Source organism: Tachypleus tridentatus, chromosome 9 (assembly GCF_004210375.1).
Source record: "Tachypleus tridentatus isolate NWPU-2018 chromosome 9, ASM421037v1, whole genome shotgun sequence".
Classification (NCBI taxonomy): domain Eukaryota; kingdom Metazoa; phylum Arthropoda; class Merostomata; order Xiphosura; family Limulidae; genus Tachypleus; species Tachypleus tridentatus.
The window spans coordinates 74,969,524-74,982,632 of NC_134833.1; the positions used below are offsets into that span (position 1 = coordinate 74,969,524).

General features: G+C 33.7%; 1 protein-coding gene across 3 annotated transcripts in view; it reads left to right on the forward strand.

The window, feature by feature from the left end:
* The window catches only part of LOC143225511 (eye-specific diacylglycerol kinase-like), a 258,722-nt gene that overhangs the window by 162,883 nt on the left and 82,730 nt on the right, over positions 1-13,109 (forward strand). Inside the window, exon 1 of one of the 3 annotated variants that reach the window (XM_076455092.1) lies at positions 2,641-3,581. The exons of the other annotated variants lie outside the window; for them this stretch is intronic. Coding sequence (XP_076311207.1) covers positions 2,770-3,581 — 812 coding nt within the window. The 5' untranslated portion in view covers positions 2,641-2,769. Of the gene's footprint in view, positions 1-2,640; positions 3,582-13,109 lie in introns of those variants that run through there. 3 annotated transcript variants of the gene reach the window in all.

Here is a 13,109-nt window from a genome sequence, read left to right on the forward strand (position 1 = left end):
ACTTAATATTTGAACAATGAAGGCGATATTGATTTTGGTACATGTACGTAACAAGAATCACGGAATACTTTACCTGATACTGAATTTTGTATTTTGAGGAAACGAATTCAGATTGTTAAATAAATCGATAAAATACAAAAGTATGAAAATATAAACTCTGTAAATTTAGAGTGAAATTACGGTGCAGTCTTATTCTTGTAGGACTTTCAAAAGGAATATTATGATAATCTCATCTTTATCTGTCAAGAATTTCTTGATTAAATCTCGTGCTTAATTGTCAACTAGATAACTTTTGTAACATTCGATCAACCTGACAAAATTATTAATATCTAAAAATCCTGCAACAGAGCTCACATACTGTTTATGTTCGTCTAAATCTTAGAAATAGATTTTTAGCTATGATTTTATTTTCAAAATTATCAACTATTTGCTGAAAGATTACTATGTTCGTAGTAATATTATATTTACATTTCGTGTGTTAACTTTTTCTTCGTGTTTTAAAATTCTGTGGATTTTCCGTTTCGCGGCTTTATACATCTACATTTTATTTCTTCTTTACACAAGTGCAAGAATGATAATAATAGCACAACTCACATGATTGGGAGCTTAATATATTTCTCTAACTATCATTTTAAAATAAAGTCAGTAATCTTAACCAGTATGTGATCTTGAGCTAGATATGCTTTCTATGACTCGTCATATTCTTATAACTTTCAAAATGATATTAATATTTTAAAATGCATGTTTACAAGATAGGAAAAAAAGAGATGTAAGTTTTAAAATGAAGTTAGGTACGTAAACTATACGTAATTGAGATCTTCTTCGTAGTAATGTTTTGTTTCTAGAGCCTTGAGTGTTGTTCTGCACACATGTATATAAGTGAAGTGAAAAGATTAAGTACACATATGTAAAGTGACGGTAAGTATGCACAGTAATATTTTACATAGATATTACTTTCAGAACTTTGAAGTAAGATACCAGGAAAGATTGTATCTTAGGTTGTAAAACTAAGGACGGCGTGAAGTTGCTATGGTAACGGAGACGCTTGTGACACTAGGCGGCTTGATCGAATCTGCGAGTCGTAAGGGCCAAACTGCTCTGGACTTGTTTGTGGCATAGCATAGTTTACTCAGCCTTAAGACTGTTGAAGAAGCATAAGTTGTGAGCACACATACGCTCAAATATCCTTTCTAACTTATCGTATTTTGTGTAGTTAGGTTAAGAATGTAGTGGAAATCTTCACTAAAGCATTATCTGAAGATCATTTCCCGCTACACGTGATGTCTGCGCTACGTCACCACAACACGCCCTTCATTCGTTGAAGCTTTATGTTATGCGTATGTTTGTGCGTGTAATATGTGTTCGTATTTGTGGAGGCAAGGGTTCTCTATAGCAGGTGTGCCGGCACCTGCGGTCTTTATTAACTACCAATCCTAGCTCTCACTTAGACACTTCGAACCTTCTGGATCTAGCTCGGTTCTCGCAGAATGTTTGAAAATCTAGTATTCTTGGAGGTCACTAATATTTAATCGTTAAAAAGTTGACATCAAGCACTTTGTACACGCCAAAGGATAGCTAGAAGGCAGGAGGCTAACTGTTATCTAGAAGATGTTGCCTGTTGTATGTTTTCGTCCAAGCAGTAAAATGTGATAGATCTTTAATGAATTGTTTGCTATTGTGTATAAAGGGCAGAAGATTGTTTGGTATGTTAATAAATGTGAAAAATTTGACGTGGCTTAAAAACATGGATGAACGGAACTTAAATACTTGTTTTAAAATGTACTTTATTTAAAGCCTCACCCATATCTTTACTGAGGTATCGTTTGAAGAAATGTCTATTGGAATGTTTGGTCCATGTCTGAAAGCTCCTACAGAGATTGTAGCAAGAGAAAGTAGGCGGAGGCCTCCGACTGACTGTTTTCATAAGTTCCCCGCCGTAACGCCATTATAGAGAATGCTCCTAATTTCATCTTGCCTGATTAAACGGAAGGATTAGGGCTAAGGATTCTAGCTACCGTTTTTCTATTCATCACAGATTCGTTTAAACATTCTATCAACGACCCACATTTTTTCATCAGAGAACATAAAACTGTCAACATGAAGAAGAAGTTTTAAAATGAAATGAGGAGATGTTTTTGGATGACGTAAAATATGCAGCGAGGTTTATTTTTAGACGGAAGTTTGAGCATAACCACGGTAGTTGGCTGTAAATAGACACGAATATGAAACTGCTAAACTTTTTAACCCAAGACCAATATTTGAAATGTAAGATCGTACAGCCTCAAAAATAGGTAACTAACTGTTGTTTTCTTGTCGACATATTTATATTTAACACAGGTGTAAAAAGGACAAAATAACTATGGTATCTAGTGTAAAATGTGTTTCAGTTGTGAGACGAAGGATTCGGTTGGAATTTCAGTTCACGAACGTTCAGTCTATATTTCTTATCATTTGCTTCCTTCTTCATAGGAATCATTCTGTTACTCAGCACACGGATGTTATCATACTGTAAGTTTTTAAACAAAAATGATATAGTGTATTACCTTCTTTCAGGGTTAGCAGTGTTAAAAGAATATTCTCTTTGTGGTACTAGATTAAGAATTATATTATTTTAAAACAAAAGACTTGGTAGATTTTTGTGTGAATTGCTGCCGATAATTCGATCAAGAAATGGAATATCTACGCGAGAAACATTTCAGAATAAAGTAAACTACTTCCTTTCATTACTTTGTTTAAGTTTCCTTTTGAAGGAAATAAAATATTTCTTATATGGATGATAAAGTCATTTCCAAGTTTTATTTGCGATTTTTTAACATGCAAAAGATTATTGACACGTTCAAGAGATCGAAGCATCAAACTATGGACACAACTAATTTGGAAGTTCCAAAGCAAGTGAGGTCGGCGTCGTTTGATGAAATTCATTTAAAAAACCGTGCAGATGATGCTGAACTATCGTCGTCTTTGCTAAATGTACCTAAGAGTAGAGACCAGCGCTCGAGATCATTTGATTTAGCAGCGACTGAACCAAAAGGGGCTGAAGGTGTAACATTAGATGTCCCACGTTGGCGCATACGAAGACGATCATCTAGTGACAAAAGTCAGCACTCTAGTCAATGTCTCCATTGTTTATATTTAGAAGAATACTACAAAAATGAATACAGTTCGGTCGGCTCCAGTCTATCAAATCATTCCTTATATCTCGATTCTAGCTCAGAAAACATCAAAGATGAAGCTACGTCAATTCATACTGAAAACTTATCTGGCTTAGAAGACCTTGAGTTACAAGACTGCCCAGTTTCGGTAACCCTCTCATCACCACCATCAGATGGTGTTAAAAATAAAGAGTTTTTTCCTGACGATGAAGGCGGGGTGACAGTTGTTTCTCTTGAGGTTCCCCTTCCATCAAAACAAGTTCGTTCAGCATCCGTGGATTCCTCGTTCTTGAAAGTCCCATGTATAGTTGATAAGGATGAAGATGAACATGGTCATAAAACCCATCGTTCACGATCTGTAGATATAGGTCTTCCTACCGGTGATGGCGCTCGCTACACAGTCCACACCAATACTAAAAGAAAATTAAAGTAGGTATCTTACACTATTGAAGTTACTAATTTAAGGAAAGGTTTATAGTTATTATCAATTTAAATTAAAAAAAACTCGTCTTTTTAAGGTCAGAATATTACGTAGTGTATTTAGGTATCAAATGTGTTATCTCGCTGAGAGTACGAGAAACAACATATAGAAACCTAAAGTACTGCCCATAACAGTATTTGAAATCTCTTCTGATACGTTTCTTTCTTTATAAGAAAATAGAATCTTTTTTTTGTCGTATAGATTAATTTATACATCATTGTTAATATTTTAATAATGTTTCCAACCTGTGGAAAGTGTACATTTTTACAGATATCTGTATTTGTTTCTTGTGTTATAAGTATATATTAAGAAGCTAAGTTTTTATTTTTAGCGGTGTTGTTTAGTTGTTGTTAACGTAAATTTCTAATATAATTTGACTTAAAAGTGCCTGAAAATATTATATTTCTACTACAATTTCCTGATTTATCAGGTACTGACCATAATATTCTTAAGTTAGAGCTGGCTGTACATATATTCAGTTTACAACAAGCAAAAACTAATTTCTTTACGTGTTTGAAAACCACTCATCTCCTAGTATATTTTATCGTACCCTTCAATTAGCATCCATTTCTATTCGAATAGAATATGAAAATTATAAAACTAAATCGTACCAGAACCTGAAGCTTAATCCTCTATTCATAATTTAATATTCTGGTTTGTTTTATTGAATTTTGGCATAAAAGATGCTCAATGACTATCTGCATCAGAAATAATATACAAAAGAAAATGCAGCTTGTATACACAACTCACCGCCAACTCTTGAGCTACTCTTTTAACAACGAATAGTTGGATTGAATGTCACATTATTACGCCCCCACGGCTGAAAGAGCAAGCATGTTTGGTGCGAAGAGGATTCAAACCTGCGTTCATCGGATTATGAGTCGAGTGCCTTAACCACCTGGTCTTTCACGGAAAGGATTCTAACGTTCTCGCTGCAGATTTCCAGTCGAGTGTCCCGAAATATTAAGCTGTGCCATACGATTTGTAAATTAAGTGCTCAAATTTTAGCGGTTAAATATTTACATTCCTTTTATAAAAATATTTATTACGTGGTATTTAATTAATAACTACATTTTCAAGGACTGATTAGTATTCATATATTTGTTTTAGTTCCAGAGTTTAAAAATGACATTTAATTTGATTCAAAATGTCTAAACTTTCTGTCATATAAGTAAATTTATTAGCTTGTTTTTGAAATATATGTATTTTTACTTTTGGTCAGTAAATATACGCTCTACTTTTTACCAGTAGCTTTGCCATAACTTGGTGGTGTAACAGAAATGCATCGCCAGACGTGCTCACAGTTTCAGATGTAGTGGCGTTATAGTTGTGATGACCAATCATACTTCTCGTTGGTGAAGAGTAGCCAAAGAGTTGATTGTGGGTGCTACTAGCCGCTTGCCTTCTCTTAATATGCAAATCAAAATTAGGGACGACGATAGATAGCTTTGCCATAAACAGAAAAAAAACACGTTTTTTTTGCCAGTAAATCTCAAATTTCTTTCTATTCAGTAGAGATGTGCTTTAATTGTTTTAGTATTCTATTTCTATCTTATTTTTCACCTCTATCTCTAATTGACTAATAAAAAAACAACTATTTTTTTCAATATTATGTTTTCTACCATTTATAAAAGAAACTGTTATAAGGCCCCGCATGACCAGGCGGCTAAAACACTCGACTCGTAATCCGAGGATCGCTGGTTTGAATTCCCGTCACACCAAACATGCTCGCACTTTCAGCCGTAGGGACGTTATAATGTGACGGTTACTCCCACTATTCTTTGATAAAAAATTAGCTCAATAGTTGGCAGTGAATAGTGATGACTAGCTGCCTTCCCTATAGTCTTACACTGCTAGATTAGGGACGACTAGCGCGAGATTCAAAACAAACAAATTGTTATAATGTATGTTAAATATTACAATCATATTTCCGGTTAACAGAGGAATGGTAAATAACTTTACATTTATATTTTTTACTGCTTATACTTCTGTCAATATTAGGCTCAGCAATCTGAAGGTCGCGGGTTCGAATCCCCGTAACACTAAACACGCTCGCCCTTTCAGTCATGAGGGCGTTACATGGTGGTGGTGAATACTACTATTCGCTAGTAAAAGAGTAGCCCGATGATTGGCGGTGGGTGGTTATGACTACCTGCCTTCCCTGTTGTCTTACACTGCTAAATTAGGGACAGCCATCACAGATAGCCTTCGAGTAGCTTTGTTGCGAAATTCAAGCCAAACCAAATTTTCAATGTTACAGTGTCTAACTTGTGGAATTTAGAAGAAATAAAACATCCTTTTAATAAATTTTATTTCATCTTAATTGCTGTGTACCAAAGGATATAAAATTTAGTAACTTAGGAGTTTTAAGAAAAATAACCAATCATATTGAAGTTCCTTAACAATTGTCTATTTGAAATTTTAACATTATAAAGTTACATAAGTCTTGAAGTTATTTCAGTCAATAAAACAGACTTGATTTCAAATCGCATTGTATAATTTTCACAATTTATTTTTGTAGTTGTGTGAGGAATGATGCGCGATTTGGTATGTGGAACCAGCGTTCAATCAGCACAATATTTTGTTGTTAGTGTTCTAAAAGAGTGACGGTCAAATTAACCATTATACTAGGATACTCCAAGAGTTTGTGATGTGTGCTGTTAACCATATTGACGAAATTAAAGATGACAAGTGTAGATTGCGCTTAGGTAGCTTTAAACGAACAATTAGAACAAACCAAACCCAAGCCTTTGCATTTGTGTATATTTGAAATTTCAAAGTGGATTATGAGAATTTGTTGTTGTTGTTGTTGTTGTTTTATATCAGGTGTAAAAGGTCTTCGTTTGGAAATAACTTTATATTGTCTTTTAGAAGTAAAAATGCCAAAATGTAGGAGCAAAATCCTAAAAGAATAGAATATTTAAATAAATAGTCTTGCCAATAGCAAACAAGAGATAAAGCATCTTCCACTTACATTCTACTGCTTGTTTAAAATCCGATATTTTTCATGTTGGTATTTTGAGATTCATGTCAACAACTACGTATGAGTGCTGTTTAGAGGGTTTTAACGCAGCAATCTTTGTTTTCCTTTCACTCTATTGATATGAATAAAATATTCATAGCCTTATGAATATAAATATCCTATCATTCCGATAGCATTTTTTATTTAGAATATTTTCCGGAATATTCCTTAAAACTATCTCTTGTGGTTCATACACGTTCTTTTCCCTTTTGAGGTTCAGTGTGAAATTCATATATGCAGTATTTATGATTTTTTTATTATTTGCTTAAAAGCCTTTGATGTGTATAATCTGAAACATAATAGACACACCAAGAGGAAATACTCTAACAAACTGTATATCACTCTCACAGAGCTGGATGCACACTTACAGAGAGATAAAATTAAAGTTTGAATAACTGTGTTATTTCTGTTTACAATACATTAGTATAAAATCATAACTTATAAGGTGCTTAGTAGTTGTATTGCATGAAATGTATTAATTGTTACTTCAATTTGGTTACTTTTTGATTAAACAAAACAGTGTTTGAGATAATGTAAGAACAATGCAATTTTAAAACTTATGCCTATAACCTTAAATATGTATGGAAAAGTGCAAGTTCAGTGCATAGAAAGTACAGTTGAATAAAAAATGTACAGATCATTTCTAATAATGAGCTTTAACTGAATGTCTAAGTCATTTTATAAAACGTATGTAGTTACAAGAATAAGAAATCCACATCCATTTGAAGTACACAAACGATACTGAGATTTATTGCCCCAATAATACTCTTTCTAAGATGGTTCCTCCAACATCAACATTCTCAAAACATAATGAGGACCAATGTAATGCGTTCAAAGCTTTGATGAGCGACTCAGGATACGGTTCATTCATAAAATCCGGGAACCTGCAAATCCCTGCGCTCACAAAATGCGTATGCCTTCAGATCTGGACTTACACATAATTTGAAGTATCATCCCACAAAACATTTCAACACTCTATATACTGACTAGTTTTGGTAATTGGGCTGATGTTCCACATTATTGTCTTGAGTATTCTTCATTAATTCGAAATATTACCCACAACAGGTTTGAATATAACCAGGTGAGCTTAAGTTTTTCGAGACAATTAGACAGCCAATGCCACACCAAAAAATATTCATTGATGAAGGCTCGTGCATTTGGATTTCTTGGATACAAGTAAATCCCACGTGAAAGTAGACTATAGGTTCGAATGCAGCTTCTACCGAAACTACATCAATACTGTTTATTATCACCCCAATAGCTTTAAGATTCACATAAAATATTATAGGCTATGGAATGGGCGATCTTTTTACATTAAATTATTGGTATACCTGTGTTGTTATTCCAATGTATTGATCAAATTAAACACAAAGTAAACAAAACGAACACGTTCTTTTCTTGTGACCCTCTGCAAATTTGTATATAAAATTTTAAATGTGCCCTTCATTTACGCATCAACTTATTTATGGCAAGGTTACAGTCTTCCGATGCCTATCTTGAGGGCTTATAAATCTAACGAGAAGGAATCCTTAATAGCTGCGGTACTTGATATTCTTTTAGACAGAATCAGAGTAAATCAGAATATAGGAGTGGTCAAATACATTAATAGAAAAGTTTTAACCTCCTGAGTCTAAAACCGTAAATAGATCCCAAATCGGTCAAGATATGACGGAGCTATGAGTTGAAAGTTTGTACTCGAAAAAACTCAGACTCATTCCATGAGTCGTTTTGACGCGGCTAACAACGGAAATTCTCAATACTTAGAACTGTTAAATAAAAGACAACAAACAAACTCGGAACCATTCTGTAGGCAGATTGCAGATAGTCCATTGTGTAGCTTTGTGTTTAACAAGCGAACAAGATACTGAAAGAGAACTATATAACACAGTATAAGTTCTGAAGAACTTTCCTTGTTACGTTATTCCACCATATGTTATAAATGACATAATTTCAATGTCATAAAATCTATTCTATAAACTTTTGTGAAGTTTGCTTGATAAAAAGCCATAGAAAGACCTTTCACCCTTAATACATAATTAAGTGGCGATAAGTAAAAGTTTAAATGTGTTTGTTTTTTATTTTTTTAATATCCTACGAATAGTGTTGGATGACTACTTCCAAGTGGAAATGCTCTAACAAACTGTATATCACTCTCACAGTGCTGGATGCACACTTACAGAGAGATAAAAATTAAAGTTTGAATAACTGTTTTATTTCTGTTTACAATACATTAGTCTAAAATCATCACTGCTACATTTCAAAATTAGAGTTAGCTATTTCTGAACGTTGAAGTTCCTGAAGTGGGTGATTAATCTATGTGTCACGTAAGATACCGTTCAGCTTGGATTAACAAATATATGTAGATCACTAAACATATACTGAAAGCAGCCAGATTACAACTGACGCTTATCTTTACCTCACATATCCGTGCGAAACTATATCATTTTACTGATGCAAGATAAGAGGAGCTCACACACACACATAATTATAACAATCTTATTTCCTGATAATATGATGTCTTTCAATTTTCTGGATTTATGACGTCACAGTTATTAGTCTTTAAAAGCACACAGATGCAAAATTACAAAAACACACTTGTGGTCGCTGTTGTGTATCCTTTTGACGTGTGCCTTTAGCTATTTCGAGTATTTAAACAACATATCTATTTTGAGATTACAGGTGGTGTATGATATTTTTATGGGCGATCCATGCCACAAAAAAATTGTATTGTGTAATCCTCTTTGTACAGTTGGTTGGCTCCGTTCATGTGCACATGTTTTCCATGTGATACTACTGTGAGAGTACTGAAAATAGTTGTTTTGTTTTGTTTCAGACAGCGGAATTTTATTGCTCGAAGCATTCAAGAATAGTCAAACCTTTAGATCACCAACTGGCTGTTTGGAATATTTTACTTGGTGATTCTATGGCGGGTTTACTCATAAAAGAAAAAGAGCTAAATTTGTAGAAGTCAAATTATCAACTAAGATTAAAATTAAATATATGTGAGCAGACATCTATTGCTTATCAAAATAATACGGTTGTAATTGTATTCTTCAAATTATATTTCTTGAACGTTGAACGTTTATACAATTGAATTGAGTTTCTCTTGAATTGGCACAATTACCTTTAACTAGTTTTGAATTGTAGTTTTATAGAATTGCAATCTATGAAAAAGTCGAATTACTAAGAGGTATTCTTACTTTAAAAGTTGATTTTCTGTTTAACTAACAAAATCAGGTAATGGGATCACATGATTATTGTTCCAATTACTATCATTTTGCTAACTCAGTTTTTATTTGGTATTATCTGTAATATTACAAAAATAACTGGAAAAACGTAGATGCATTGAACTATAATTTCAGTTTGTAGTGTTTCTTGTCAATACTGTTTCCATGTACAAGGTATTCAGAGTGTGGGTTTTCATTCAAGTACAATAGTTAAATGAAAAGAAAGTCAAATGAGCGAATAAAAATGCAGAATGAACAGTAGTGTAGTCAAAATTGAAGCTAACAGTACTGGATTGCTACTTACGATAACGTTCAGTTAGCCATTTTTATTCAATTTAGTACTCTTACTTAGGTGTGCATTAGATGCAAAGTTTGTTGATTTAAACTTGCTGTTCACTAGAGTCAACGTAACTATGTAGGTTTTTACACAACACCTATAAAGTGAATGTAATGGTACCACTGGTAGATCGTTTACTGTGCAAAATTAAATACAAACAGAACAGTAAAGCCGAGCCCCCAAACTCCTAGAAACTGTTAAAATATTTCGTTGTCACACGATGCAATTTTCCTACATTTTTGCTTTGTTTTGCAAGGTACGTACAACATCAGAGAAAGTTTCTTGTTTGTTCTTTTCCTTTAGCATGGTTTACATTATTTTATAACTGTGTGCTAATTTCCACTATCTGGTATATATTCTCCAAATATCTGTTATTTCCTAGACTTTCAGTTTGTGATACTCGTTTTGTTGTTACTATTGTTTTCGTAACCCAAATAATTAAGCCGATTTCACAAGAAAATCGTTATTTTAATTCCCTATACCCTTCTGTAAAACAGTAACTGATGATCAATAGTAAACGTATCACCATAGAAACAAATAATTTATGGGCTGTTATTGTTACTTATTTCTAACTTCAATGTAAAACCATATTTTGTTTTTTAGGGATTTTGTTATCTCGTTTAGGTATTGTCATTACTTAGATCTATTTGATGGCTATCATTAGTCTTTACGTTTGACTAATACCATAACTTGTGTTATTGCTACCTAGAAAACAGAATGCAATAAAAAGCACTCTCGCAGCCACGTGCAATTAATCTGTCTCGTATTTACTTTCATGCACAAAGACTGCGCATGTTTTATATACAGATATCGAACGTACACTTTGAAATTACATTTTCGTTATGGGTTTGAGAACGAGTATGAATTTGAATATTTTTAGCAGATTTTTAGAAATTTTGAAGGTCCGTTTGAACGGTTGGAAGTCAAAGTGTGAAACGTAATCTGCCATCTGTTTATGAAGTATTTCAATAAGTTATCAGACTTAAAGAATTTGAAGTTTTAATAAATAAAGGCAAATTTTACTTCCGTTTATCAATTTAGTAATTTTCACACAGTATCACAGAGTGCTAATTAAAAAAATACTTGTGCCAAATTATGGTAGAGTAACATTTCGTAACTCTAAAAGGAACATGATGAGCCTATCTAACGAGTACACAAAAGGTTTTGAATTTTGTTGATGGTTTCATAGAGTATTTTTCTTTCTCAGTTGTGGTCTTCTGAAAATAGTTTAGTTGACTTATTTTTAATATTACCGCCTATTTATTAATTATATGTATTCAGGAAGACTAAATAAAAATCAATGATATGTATATTTTTTATCACAAATCGCTGTGTTCAGTCTGAATATTATCCAAAGTCACACGATAAATCAACTGTCAGACAAAGCTGCAAACTGGCAGATTGCTTGAATGGTATTGTATTGTTCACGAATTTCATGCAAAGCTAGACGAGGGCTATCTGCACTAGCTGTCCCTAATTTAGAAGTGTAAGACTAGAGGGAAGGCAGCTAGTCATCACCATCCACCGCCAACTTTTGAGTTACTTTTTTACCAACGAATAGTGGGATTGACTGTCACGTTTTAACGCCCCCACGGCTTTAAGGGCGAGCATGTTTGATGTGATGGGGAATTTGAACCCGCGACCCTCAGATTACGCTTTATCCACCTGATCTTGTCGAACCTAGCTTGAATGGATTAAAGCATAGTTAATTCGTCAAAAGGCCTGGCATGGCCAAGCGCGTAAGCGTGCGACTCGTAATCCGAGGGTCGCGGGTTCACGCCCGCGTCGCGCTAAACATGCTCGCCCTCCCAGCCGTGGGGGTGTATAATGTAACGGTCAATCCCACTATTCGTTGGTAAAAGAGTAGCCCAAGAGTTGGCGGTGGGTGGTGATGACTAGCTGCCTTCTCTCTAGTCTTACACTGCTAAATTAGGGACGGCTAGCACAGATAGCCCTCGTGTAGCTTTGTGCGAAATTCCAAAACTAACAAACAAACAATTCGTCAAAAAACAACATTTATTTTAAAATATGTTTTCACAGAAGTCTGATATCCTTAGAAAATGTCAAACCTTTTCATCATTTCTAGAAATGTAACAAAACCTCTTACTTAAAATGATAAAAATTACAGTTATTTTCTCAAATAAAATTTTCTTATAATAATAATTATTATTAGTATTTTCTTCAATAAAATCGTCTTTTTTTTCGCATCATTGACCTTAGTTAAATACTGAAGAAAAATGAAATTCCTTACGTTTACCAGTCAGTTTTTTTTCATTAGCACCTAAGAAAAAAACTTTATTTTTATCATACGCGCTTCACTGTATGTTTTGTATGAATTAAGCTTAGTAAACGGTGACACTACAGCTACTGTACACATGGCTCTAAGTCCCCTATTGCTACTGAGGTGCAAAATTGAAATTATCATGTGAAAAGTCTCTTTTATCCTAACGTATAAGTTATTTTGTATCTTGGACCTAATATACTGTTTACACAGTTTTCCTTAATAACTGTTAAAAGGTCATTAGGGCAAGTATGTCATGGGTTTCCTAATACAAAGTATTCTTATGAGCTTTCATAATCTGATGATTAGTTCCATAAGCAAAGAACGGGAATGTACTCAAAATACAAAGAAAATTATGTAATTTTTTGTGATGGTTATGTTCCTTAAAATAATTTACGAGATAGGTTATATGCCATCTAAAGATATTTTTGTAGCAAAGCGGCCCCGCAGATCGAGTGTGAGTAGCAGTAAAAATAACATGCTTTCACACAGATGTGTATGTGTTTTTATATACCACGGGGTTAGTTTGTTTGTTTAGATTGCATAGTGATTGATAAAATGTTGAAATGACTTAAAGAGTTTAGAAATAAAACTGCAAGCCATATGAAT